The following is a 13176-nucleotide window of genomic DNA, read 5'->3' on the forward strand; positions in this document are numbered from 1 at the left end:
TTAAAGGAGTAAGTAATAGGGACAAATGTGGCTAGATTTCTCAGGGGATTTGGTGGGTTTTGACTTAATACTTACTTATTTCCTTAATTCAAAGTTAAAATGATTTAATTGCAGCCATACTGACTAATCCATCAAGGATTTTAAAAGGAAGAAGGCCATCTGATTCCTAAAGTACCTTTTTTGTGTCATTTCTAGTTTTGAAAAGGTTTTTTTTTTTTTTTTTAAAGATTTTATTCATTTATTTGACAGACAGAAATCACAAGTAGGCAGAGAGGCAGGCAGAGAGAGAGGAAGGGAAGCAGGCTCCCCGCTGAACAGAGAGCCAGACGCGGGGCTCGATCCCAGGACCCCGGGATCATGACCTGGGCCAAAGGCAGAGGCTTAACCCACTGAGCCACCCAGGTGCCCCTAGGTTTGAAAAGGTTTTAACAATGATTTCTTTCAAGAAACATTTCAGCTTATATTTTTGAGTCTTTTTTTTTTTTTAACAAAAGAACATGGGGTGGTGATTCCTCATGAGAAAATTGTCATAGAAGAGGTATTTACATATATATCATATTCAGCTAAAAAATTCAAAATGAAAAAAATCCTTGTATTTTATACCAAACCCTGTTAAAAATCATTAAAGCTTAGACTAAGTGGTTTTCACTTAACCCTCCAAAGTGGCATTAATTTTTCAAGTGGTAACTGTTGCTGAAGATGCTATTGTGCCCGTGTGATAAATGTTTAATGATTTGGTAGTACATGCATGGCTTAAAATCCATTATTTATTGCACCTTCGCTTGCCTGGCAAAGGTGATGATTTTATAGCCCCAGCAGTCATGCAAACACATTTATACCAAACCGATGACTGATAATAAATTTCCTTACTGTAAATGTCAGTGGGTTTCATGTGTTGCTGCCATTACATCTTGTTTGGAAGCCGAACGCTACACAGTTATGGGAGGCGCCAGATGGTGTCATTAACACGAACGCTGGGACTGTTTACCGCTGACGTGCATGTGAGAAATTAAAAGGGCGGGCCTGTCTTTGCACTGAAGCATGATGTCAGCGGTGCACAGGTGTAAAGACAGGGCAATATGCTTGCCTATTCCCTTCCATCCCACCAAGAGGGATTTTAGGGGATTTCTCTCTGAAAATAGTTTTGTGTTTGAATATAGAACAAGGTGAAGCCAAGGGGAACCTTCTCCTGAGGACTCCTGCTTGATTTTGTGCGTGTGGGGTCTCAAGCACCCTGAATTCACACCTGCCATCCCATAGGTGGTTCCCACATCAGTGGCAAGCCAGCTTCTCTTCCAGGCATGGCAAGGCCTTTTGTACTAATTAATTATAGCAGGATTGGTGGTGGTGGTGGTGGTGGTGTTGGTGTTGGTGTTGGTGGTGTTGGTGGTGGTGGTGGTGTGTGTGTGTGTGTGTGTTGTAATTTCAGATATTTAAATGCTCATTTTGGAAAAGTTCTGTTGAGAGCATGGAATTAGCATTTCTAAAAAGTGTTCAAAATCATTAGGAATTGATTCAAAAGAATGAGGAGAAGAAGGAAAGTGAAAATTTTCTGAACTAATTTCTTCCATGCAATGGGCTCATCTGTTCATAAGAATTAGCAGTGGGATCAAGACCTTGACTTTCCCTGCTCCAATGTGAAGCATCTGAATGACTGAAATTAGCCTCCCGTGTTTGATTAAAATGTATCTCTGTGTTAATTGGGCAGTGGCCACTCCCATTTATTGTTTGTCAGTTTCTTCCTGTGGCGGTTTCTGCTTAGCTCCCTTCTTTTCAATTTCAAAAGAAGCCGGTTTGTTGTCTTCCTTCCTCTTGAACCCATTGATTCTGACCAAATTCCTTTGAACTTTGTTTTTAGCCTTAGCATTCTCCATAGGAATTTGCAGAAAGGCTTCTTCTCTCCAAACAATCATTGTGCATTGCTCTCACAAAAAAGCCCAGGGAAACTTTTGGTGTGCAGAGTTTTTAAGTCATGTGAAAAAGAATACAAACCATTGTTTGCATTGAGTTGAAAGAGATAGACTTAATTCCTTCAGACAAACAGAGGTACAATTGGAAGTCAACAGGAATAATGAGCCTAACTGAAAGACTGAAAGTGCGCTTGAAGGCACACCTTCCAAATGAAAAAGAGAGTCAGGCATTTTAGCTTGCTCCCAGGACAAGCAAGCATGTTGAAAATCACCGGGGGTGAAAATAAATAGTAGGGAGACAGTGCGACTGAAAAGCTGTATCTGGGAATAGCACTCAGTTGGACAGAGGTGCTCAGGAAAATTACTTCTTTTCCTCCATGGTTGTCATTTTCCTAACAAATGAATCAGAGGTCTAAACTGGCAGTGCAAATAGTCACATATGTGACCTGAGCAAACAGCCTCTCCCCTAGGAGAATGGAAAGTTCTCATCTTATTCTGTTCCCAGAGGTGGGAGATGGCAGCACCAACACAGCTGGTTGTGGGTTTTCTCTCCCAGCCTTCTCTCTTGACCTCTGCTCCTCCTCTCCCTCCCCTTCGGTATCCCGCTCGCCTCCTGGATTGCCCAGACAGAACCATTCTGCCTTCTCAGGACAGCCTCTGAAAATGCATTTATAAAGACTGATCTGTATTTCAGTGGGAGGTGTCACCCTTCCAGACCCTTTTCCTGGCTTTTCCCTCTCATCCAGAAAGTTCTCTCCCTTGTCCATCTGAACATTTATTGATCCTTCTAAATCCAGCTCAGTTGGCACTTTCTCCAGAAAGATTTCCTTGCCATCCCAGACCACCCAAACATTAGCTGTTTCCAGAATTGCCTAGCTCTGCAAAGCCTTTGCTACCAATCCTCAGTATCATGAACTAAAGGAATGTGTGTTCTTTTGATCCACTAAATTTTGGATTGGTTTGTTACATAGCAATAGGTTCCTGACACAATCCCCTTATCACTGCATTTTATGTACTGTGTTTTACTTGTTTATAGGTCTGTCACCTGACTTATTGCTAATTAAAGATGGGAACCATGCTTCATTCTTAGCTCAGCACATAGACCAATGTTTGGCACATGGTAGATGCTCAAGATGTATTTGTTGAGTTGACATTGTTGCATTAAGCTCTATGTTAAAGTTTTGATGGCAGAATTTCTGGCATCAGGGTACTGAATGGGTTTATCCTGATGCCCTGAGGCGAGAATCATCTCACATATCCAACTGCCTTCTCCAACAAGTTAGACTGGCTTTGTTGCTAGAATATTGATTTCATTCAAACACTTTTTCCAGGTACTTCTCTGACTGGGGACAAGACACTGTGACATTGTAGCTCTCTGCTATGTATTTGTTGTTGTTTCTATAGAAATATAGGCAGATTCCAGTCTACTTCTAGGATATTAAATGCAAAATACTGTCAAGCATTTCAACTGTTTGGACATCCCTGATAAACCACACGTCCCACCCTTTATGATGTGGGATGGAAAGAGAAGGATGACCTGAAAGCTTATTTCTTTAAAACAGTATTCAGACAGATGATACACCATACAGCTCTATAAACCTTACTCTTACTTTTTTAGACAAGGAAAATAACCAATGATATAGCTTCTTCTTCTTCTTTCTTTTTTGAGATTAACAAAAATCTCAAAGTATACTTATCACAGATTATTTCATATATTTCTCTGACTCCTTACATAATTATTAAGACATTCAGAGTCAAATTCTATATTGTAAACACATACATACATACACGCATTTTTCATTTCATGCCTGAAGAAACATTTTTATTTTCAGATACCCGTAGGAGAATGCCATCTTTTCAGAAGGGCGTAGTTTAACAGGAAGAGTATTTTCCATCACTTTTGAATTTGAGTGTTTGCAAAACCTTTGAGACCATAACTTCATTTCATTTGCTCACACACAGGTCTTTCATGGGGATATAGAAATTGAGAATGATTAAGCAGCAAGGAAGTTTTTCAGGAGCTACATGTATAATGTATTAGTAGTTTGTGCTTTGAGAAAAATACAAAGTCAGGTCGTTGATCCCACAAACCATTTCCCTGCCATGGATTTGCTTTTCCCTGAGAGTTCTCACTAGAGAAGTCATTTCTTCCATTTGTGCATGACACTGTACTGAAGATGATACGTGGAGTGCCGAGTAGCTAGAAACATGCCAGGCAAGATTCAATTAGTGTGATGCAGAGGCTCCAAGGACATTTCTAAATGCTTGCCTCGTGGTAGGAAGGGAGGGACGTGGAGCCATTCAAGGTTATCTTGGTACACGTGCCAGCATGTCCAACATTGGGGATCAGTGAATCTGTGTCTCTGAAAAGCCAACAGGAGATCTCCCTTGCCAATGCTCATATATGCATCAAAGCAATCATGCTTTTAGTGATTTTATGAGTGGCTTGTTCAGGGTGGTTTCTTAATTAAAAACAAGTGAGTTAATCACTCTATCAAATCTAAGGCACCATCATTTATAAGGTGTACCTTTATTTTATGTACCAGGAAGAAAAAAAAGTGGCAAATTAAGCCATGAAACAATGTTTTAATGGGAGTCCTGGATAGAATATGAATCAGTCATGTAAGTCTCATTGCTTTGAAATTTCTTTCACCTATTCCAAAAGGAGAAGCAATTTACATTCCCTTCAATAGCACTGTTTCCTATGTGATGCGAATAAAACTTTTGCATGTGTCTTAGCAACAAAATGTAACACAGGTACCTACTTGTGGGTATCTGTCATCTTTTATTTGCTCCTATAAAGCATTTGATTGTTGCATTGCAAGAAAATATGGAATTAAGGCTTTTCCTCCAATGACTAATATTTGCTTCACTAATATCAAATTTGCACCCTGCTGTTCAGTTTCTGAGGCTTTATGGGAACACAACAAGTGTTCATTTTAATGCCAATCATGCTGTAATCTTTCTGAAAACACTGTCAGTAGCAGTTAAACTCCACATGTGTTGCACACATAATATAGAGAACTCTCCAGAAGTGATGTCAATGACTAGCCATGACCAAGCCACCCACACTCAGGAAAGGAATTGTGTCACTGCTGCTGCCCAGCTGACTGCAATGGTTAAAATGATATTGACTGTGAGGTTGATTTCAGGGATGCCAACATGTAAGAAAAATGCACATCCTAGAATTGATGAAATCCAGTGACATCACTCAACTCAACTTCCCAAACACTTTTTTTTTTTTTTCCCTATGTAAGTGTATAAGAATGGTCACAAGTTAGGGTCAGAGGTTGGCCACAATTTTAACTTTTTATCATGTTTGAAAAATAGTGATAATATCCGAGTGAGGAGTAAGAGTGTATGAAGGATCAGTACAGGAGGAGTAGATAAAAGAAATATAAGAAAAATGCAAGTTGAATAAATTTACTCAATGAATTATAGTGGCTTCAGGAACTATGGCAAAGACCACTAGTTGCCCCCAATAGCCATTCCTCCCTTTAGTCTTACTAATGGAACCTCAATTTTATTCAAGGTAGCGATGCACCCAATTAGGATTATTTCCCACTCTTCCTTACATTTGACTTGACTGTGTGACTCAGTGTTGGCCACCAAGATGGAGGTAGAAATAGTTGGAATGGGAATTCTGGGAAGGCTGTGTAAAGGGAGGAAGCCTCCTTTTTTCTTCCTTCCTCCCTTCTTTCTGCTACCTGGAATGAGGGTATAACGTCTGATCTCCAGCAGCCATCCTGGGCCATCTGTGAGGATGGAAGCCTTACACTGGGATGGGGAATTAGGCAGGGAGAAGTCTGGGTCTTTGATAAGTTTATGGCACCTGCTTCAATAACTCTGGACTATACTTATTTCCAGATTTCCTTTGCATAAAAGAGAAATTATCTTCCATCCTGTTTAAGCTACTGTTTTCTGTTTCAGCTGGGTTTTCTGTCGTATGCAGTCAAGCCCAACCCTAACTGATATAGGAATCTTCTTTCTTCTGCTAGGATTCAATCTCTAGCTCTCTGGGAGTACGCCACAAGAAATCTATTAAACTCCCACTATTTGCCCAGGATAATGGGGAAAATGTAAAGGAATTAAAAGCATATGGTTCTTGAAATAACAATTCTTCGTGGGTATATGTTACTAATAAATCTGCCAAGGCAATACACTAGCGCTTCGTTCACCTCCCAACTATTTTGTGAGCACCTAGGGTGTACCTGGAGCAACCACAGCCCACCCCGCCCATGTGGCACAATTTGGGGTATGCTCTTCTCGTGTGATGAATGCAAGCCAGAAAGTGTCCTTGGCTTATCATTGCCCTCAGCAGATAACATAGGCTGAACAGCTCACATTTTTTCTGGAGTCCTGGGGCTACGAAAAGTATTGGGAAAGTTAAGAGAATCAAAATCACAGCCTCTTCTTCATGGCCTCCTCCTGCTTTCCCAGGACAGTGGCCTTGGTGTTCCTATCAGACTCTTGAACACTTGTAATGTGGAAGTGATCTCTAACTTATTAGTTCTCTTTTACATGTCTGTACCTCTCTACCCCTTCTTTATTTGGTAAGGATTATCATACTTTGCCCCAAAGAGCTCCACTTGTGAACTTGGGACTTTGAAACTAACACGGATATCAATCTGTCATTTGTTTTGATCCAATTGGGAAACAGAAGGCCTCTCAAAAAGCAAAGAGAATGGAGAAGCATAAGGGAAAAATTACATTTATAAAGCAAAAGTGGGCTTATTAAGAATTTCAGAAATTCTATTACTAATGGCTTTGAATCTCTCCGTCTTCCATTTTCTTGCATGGACAGAGCTCCCTTTGAAGTCTTTGGAAGCTTTCTGTAAGAAAAAATATATATACATGGGTGTGGAGCTGAAAATTGAGCTCATTGTTTTGCCCTTTTAAAATGTGTTTTTCGAAGATTTGCCTTTCATATTGCAGACGGGAGAGAGGATGTGCAATTTTACCTTGTGTAACATCTTTGCCTGAAAAGCTCAAAGTATTTGTAGACGTTGTTTAATGAATAGTTCCCATGTTTGCCTGCTGAGGAAGGCAGAGGTTTGTGTAATTTACTTCCATTTTACACCTGAGGAAACTGATATTTAAGGAAGAGAGGCTCAGAATTTCAACCAGTGGCAGAATTAAGAAAAGAAGCCCAAACATAACCACTGGGCTAATGGTGCCCAGTCTAATGATCCTGGAGGTTGAAGGTAACCCCCAAATGAAATGGTACCATTAGAAAAAGAATCACCATAGATATTGTCATGTTCCATTTTAGTATGAACCTTGCATTTATTATGTAGGATCATTTATATTTATTTTGATTGTTTCCTAGTTTATTGGCCTATTTGTAATCTTAGTAACTTCTGATTTTGGATCTATTACTGAAATTGAGTTTCAATAATGCTTTTGTACTCATTCTATCTCATTCTAAGTGCATAAGAGAAACCAAATCAGATGTGGAAACACTGAACTAAGGTCTGCGTATATCAGGGAAAATTATATTTTGACCAATTTTTTGTAAACACAAAACAGTTAATAAACATGCATAAAACACAAAACTGTACATTTAATGTCTCTTGGTAACTATATGTGAATCAGGGCATCAATTCAACTGTGTACATCAATATCATTTCTACTAAAAAAATCGATTTAATAACAAGTTGTTCTAATTATAGCTAAATCATTTGTTTGCTCATTTAAGCAACTGGCTCATTTAAGAACCAGCTGAAATAATTTGAAACAGTGGAAGTTATGTCAACCCTCTTTAATAAGGGCTCATGAAAAAGTTAATGTATCAATTCTTTTGCCATTTATTAAATCTCCAAAAAACGTATGGCAGGAATAACTCAGATAAAATAAGCAAAACAAAACCCAAACGAAACAAATGCCTCAAAAAGCAAAGATGTAGTTCCTGACCTCAGGAAGCAACCAGTCTAAGTGAAGGGCAGTGAACAAACCAACTAAATTGACAAAAGCAACTAAAACCTCCTCTAGTGGCTCATTCACTTCTAAGTCTTCTGTTTCAGAAGCTCACAGGAAATTACAGGTGAATAGGTGAGGACTGAATCTTGTGCCCATTTCTGTTCTGTTCCGTTTTCTCAACTCAACTCAGTATCCCCCTTAGCCTGACCTTTGTTGTAATTTCCCTCCCCCACCTCAAGTTCCAGAGTTTTCTAGAATTTTCTAACAGGGATATCCCATAATATTCTTTCTTCTCCTGTCTGGGGTTGAATGGAAGGTGTCAGTTTAAACTCATTAGAAGACTCATTGTCAATTTCAAGGAACACTTCCTTTAGCCTTAGAAGGTCTACTTACATGCCATGATATGTGTTTTATTCCTTCTCGCTGGGACATGGTGATCTCAACATTTAAAATTATCCCTTTGTCTGAGGCACCCAGGTGGCTCAGTTAAATGTCCGCCTCTTGATTTCGGCTCAGGTCATGATCTCAGGGTCATAAGATCAAGCCCTGTGTCAGGCTCCATGTTCTGTCTCCTGCTTGAGGATTCTCCCTCTCTTTCTCTCTCTGCCCCTCCCCCTGCTCACTCTCTCTCATGCTCTCTCTCAAATAAATAAATTCATCTGAAAAAAAAATAAAATTATCCTTTTATCTAAAAATGCTAACTTGATGTCATTAGAAAAATAAGAATTATAAATGTTTTCCCAAGACATGGAGGTAAGAATCTATTTTCTCCCCCATATTGTCGCTGGTTTGGTATGTAATTAAATGGCTTACAGAATTTCATCTCTTTTATCTTTGAAATAACTTACTACCACAAGGCATATTTAATTTCTGTTTATAAAATATGAGTCAGCAAAGAAAGCTTTCTTTTTACTTCATTATTAAGGAAATAAAAAACAAAAATAAAAAACTAGGCTTCCAATGTGTGGGACATATTTGGTAGATATTCAGACGAAGAAAAGGAAGAGCTCACTTGATTTAAAAAATCTTACATACCTGGTGTTTCCCCCCTCCCCCCGCGCCCCTGAAGAAAACCTGTAGCTGGAGGAACAGAAAGGAAGGAAATATTCTGCTTTCCTTCAAAAATGACTTGTACTCCTGCTTATGGGCAAAATAATCCCTTTATAAAGCAGCTGAAGGAGTCTTCATTTGTAGTTGTCACTGAAAGACATTTCCAGGCTGGGAAGAATTTTTTTCAAGGTATTTAAAAACCATCTATCCCAACAAAAGAAAAATGTGTTTTTTTCAGGTCACCTCATCATACCTGATGATGAGTAGGTTTTTAATTAAAGCCTGCACACATGGGTTTACTGAAAATCATTGTGATGCCTGATCACTCTCCCGAGACACCCAACCATCCTTGGTACTGATGGCTAACTCTTGACACCCCGAGGCCACTTTGTGTATTCATCAGTTAGAAAGGTGATTTCTGAGGCCTGGCAGCTGTTGGCCTGAAAGCTATTGTGTGGGAAACAGAAGCCATTCTGTTCTGTTCCCCAGCCGCCTTTGTATCATTGATACAGGAGCTGTTTCATAAATGGGATCTAATTCTTTACCAGGGAATTTCATTACTGCCCATGCTACAGTGTTTTTTGTGTGCACTTCTGGATAGCAGAGGGGAATGTCTGAACATACCTCCTACAGAAGGAATCTTGGAGTAATGACCTCTGTTAAGATGCTGGCATTTTAAGTCTGTTAATTAGACCTGTGATCAGATGCCATCATACCAACATCTATGTTTCCTGTCTTCCTCACTGTAAACCACTAGACTCAGGGCTGGCTAAAGTGAATCAGCTGCCATCCTGCTCATCTTGGAAATTAATTAGCACACAGTACATGGTGGCTCCCACAGATACCAGAATAAACTACTTTTCTCAAAAAATTCCTCCTTGACATGTCTTGGGAAATTCTTATCGAGCAGGTTAGAGTGATATTTATTTGAAGAACAGACATTTTTTCACCCAAATGATACATCCATTATTGTCATTTAGAAAATGTGTCAGCTTAAGGAATTTTCAGTTGCATATAAAAGAAATAAACTGTCCTAAACAACCAAGGAAATGGGTGGGCTGCGTCTTTCTCCCCAGTTATTTGTCCCTCCCTGGGCTGTGCCCTTGCTGGGTGCCTCTGAGTTTCCTCTCATGACCGGCAGGTCTACTTCCCCATCTTGTGGGTGGTGGGCTCAGCCACATGACTTGCTTTGGCCAGGCTGAAGAAGTATTGCCAATTCTCACTTTTTACACTCTACCATTGCCAAAAGCACATTCACCAGCTATCTCTCATCAAAATAAAGGTAAGAGACATGGAGGCCAAGTTGGAGCCACACCCAGCTGAACCCAGCCTTCAACAACATACTTCTAGCTGACCCAGAGATGTGTGAGTGAGAACAAATGACAACTGTTTTAAGCCGGTGCCTTTTCTGGTAGTTTGTTATGCAGCCCCACTGTGGCGAGAGCTAACCGGTATTTGTTGCTCATATAACTGAAGACTCCAAAGATAGCATGGGCTCCAGATAGAGTTTGAAAGGAATTCCTATTCCACTTCTTGGTGGTTCTCTTGAGGCTTCAACCAGGATGGTTTCCTTCTTGGTGGCATGATGACTATACCATTTCAGGCTTCACACCTATACCCCAGTACTCTCTAGAAGATAAGAGGTTTTTCTTTTCAACCATAATATAAAAGTCCCTCAAAAAGTTAAAAATAAAACTACCCTATCATCCAGCAATTACACTACTAGGTATTTACCCAAAGGATACAAAAATACAGATTTGAAAGGGGTTCCTGCACCCCGATGTTTATAGCAGGATTATCAAAAGCCAAACTAGAAAGGGCCCAAATGTCCATCAACTGATGAATGGATAAAGAAGAGGTGATATACATATATAATGGGATACTATAGTAATATAATGGAATATTAGGCAGCCATCAAAAAGAATGAAATCTTGCCATTCACCAGAACATGAATGGAGCTAGACTGTATTATTCTAAGTGAAATTAATCAATCAGAGAAAGAGAGCTACCATATGATTTTACACATATGTGGAATTTAAGAAACAAAACAGATGAACATATTGGAGGAAGGGGAGAAAAAAGAGAGAGGGAAACAAATCATAAGAGACTCTTAAAGACAGAGAACAAACCGAGGGGTGATGGAGGGGAGTGGGTGGGAGATGGGCTAGATGGGGGATGGGTATTAAGGAGGGCATACGATATAATGAGCATTGGGTGTTGTATGTGAGTGATGAATCACTGAATTTTACTCCAGACACCAACATTGCAGTGTATGTTCACTAACTAGAATTTAAATAAAAACTTGGGGAAAAGAAAGTCCTGGGCTTCACTCCAATTAGGCCAACACAGGTCATGTGTCTATCCTGGGCCAATTGTTGAGCAAGGAGGGTGGGATTATGGGACTTGACTTATATCAGTCAGAGTCCCCTCTTAAAGATGGAGGCAAGCTCCGTCTCTTCCACAATCCATAGTGTGCCTCATTAGCAGCATTAATTATGGAGAATCTAAAGTCTCCAAACATTATATTACATTGGGTCAAGACTGTTTCTACTTCCATATTGCTAGGCTAGATAGAGCTAGAGAGAAGAGATTTATCCTCTAAATTTTACATGTTCCCTTGTAAATGGCAAAGCATGTGACCATAACCATGTTACCTCAAGTAGCAGAAGGTGCTCTAAATAGGACTTTACCATTGGACTCCCAAACTCCTAGTAACTCAGGGTTTTAAGAAATGCAAAATAAACTTGGTCTATTGGAATTTGAAGATGTCTGAACTGTAGGATGAATTAATGCTAATGTAATCAGAATTTAACGGAGTGGGGTGCATTGGTGTGGTTGTCATTCCACTGTCTTCTGGCCTCCATTGTTTCTGATGAGAAGTCAGCTGTAGTCCTTCCAGACACAGAGTAAGCATCAAATATAAATGTGTGTTGAATTAATAAATTAAAAATAGAACCATGGTCTTCTGACATGATCTAACATTCCTTCGAGAGTACCCCAGCATCGCTTTGTAAAACCTTCCTCTGTACATTTACTGCTTCCACTGAAGCCTCTGCAGGAAAGTGAATCAAATAAATCAACTGAGAAACATTTTTCAAATATGGACATTAAAATGATCACCAATTACTTTTTCTGTTTCTAAGAGTCCTCCCTGACCTCAGATCATCTACAAGATTGATTAACCTTTATCATCCAACATGTTTTGTCATTCAACTAAGATTGTCATTTTACAAATATTACTGAGCCCCTGTGCGCAAGGCACTGTGTTAAGTAGCGTGATGGATGCAGAATGGAAAGAGTTCATACTTGCCTTAAATTACCCAACAATTTCAATCCATTTGTTGTTCAAGTTTTCAAGGTAATCTTGGACAGAAGGACCCTTCATGAAACTCCAGATTCTCAAGGAGCAACTTGTCTATCTTCTTGTGGGATTATTTTTACATTACTGCTTCTAATCATAAAGGGTCTCAGTTCTATAGGAAACATCCATCAACAATAAGGCAAAAATGATGTAAACCAAGCATCTTGATGTGACCCAGACCAGGTCTTAGGTGTAGTCCCATCTTCTTACATTAATATCTTAAAAATACCTTTCCCTAAATGTCACCATAGCTGTGCATGGGCACTGTTCAGTCTGATTTGTGGGTAATGTCCTGGTTAAACAACTCTACATAATTGTCAGTCTGGGAGTACAGACTCGACAATATTTTCCTCAAGTGTCTCTTCCTCTTTGTATCTTTTATTACAGTTGAGTTATGCCTTAAACCATACGAACAGAAAACTGACATTGGAACCTAAAATAACTGTCAATGCCAAGATTGTTGTGGTTGGTGCATCCAATGTTGGAATTTCCTTCCTAGAGACGTTGGTATTTTGGTGAGTTGTTTTACTTGATTTCTTTGTTTTTAAAGGAGCTCTTCTCTTCTACACCTGAGATGGTTTCTTGAAAGAAAAAACCCTGAGTTTTTTTTGTCACCTACACACCCTGTCTAGGTGGATTAATGAATCAGTGCAATATTCTAGACCTAAGGTTGGCAAACTATAACCCCTGAGTCAAATGTGGCTTTACCTGTGTTTGTAAATAAAGCTTTATTAGAACACAGTCATAGTCATTTCTATGTTATTTCTGTTTTCTTGATACAGTGGCAGATTTGAGAGGCTGTTTAGCCAGCAGTGCCTAAAATATGTACACTCTGACCCTTTCCAGAAGTTTGCCAACCCCAATCTATACTAGTGTTTCCCTTATTGGCTGAATCATAAAAATCACCTACAACATTTGCCAAAGGCAATCCCAGCC

At 39.5% G+C, this 13176-nt stretch overlaps 1 protein-coding gene across 1 annotated transcript in view; it reads left to right on the plus strand.

Moving 5' to 3' along the window:
• The window catches only part of LOC111141643 (cilia and flagella associated protein 61), a 280919-nt gene that overhangs the window by 138534 nt on the left and 129209 nt on the right, over nucleotides 1-13176 (plus strand). The window contains exon 17 of the mRNA XM_022494366.1: nucleotides 12628-12755. Within this exon, the coding sequence (XP_022350074.1) occupies nucleotides 12628-12755 (128 nt within the window). The remainder of the gene's footprint in view (nucleotides 1-12627; nucleotides 12756-13176) is intronic.

The sequence above is a fragment of the Enhydra lutris genome, unplaced genomic scaffold (genome assembly GCF_002288905.1).
Source record: "Enhydra lutris kenyoni isolate GAN:26980312 unplaced genomic scaffold, ASM228890v2 scaffoldscaffold6, whole genome shotgun sequence".
Taxonomy (NCBI): Eukaryota; Metazoa; Chordata; class Mammalia; order Carnivora; family Mustelidae; genus Enhydra; species Enhydra lutris.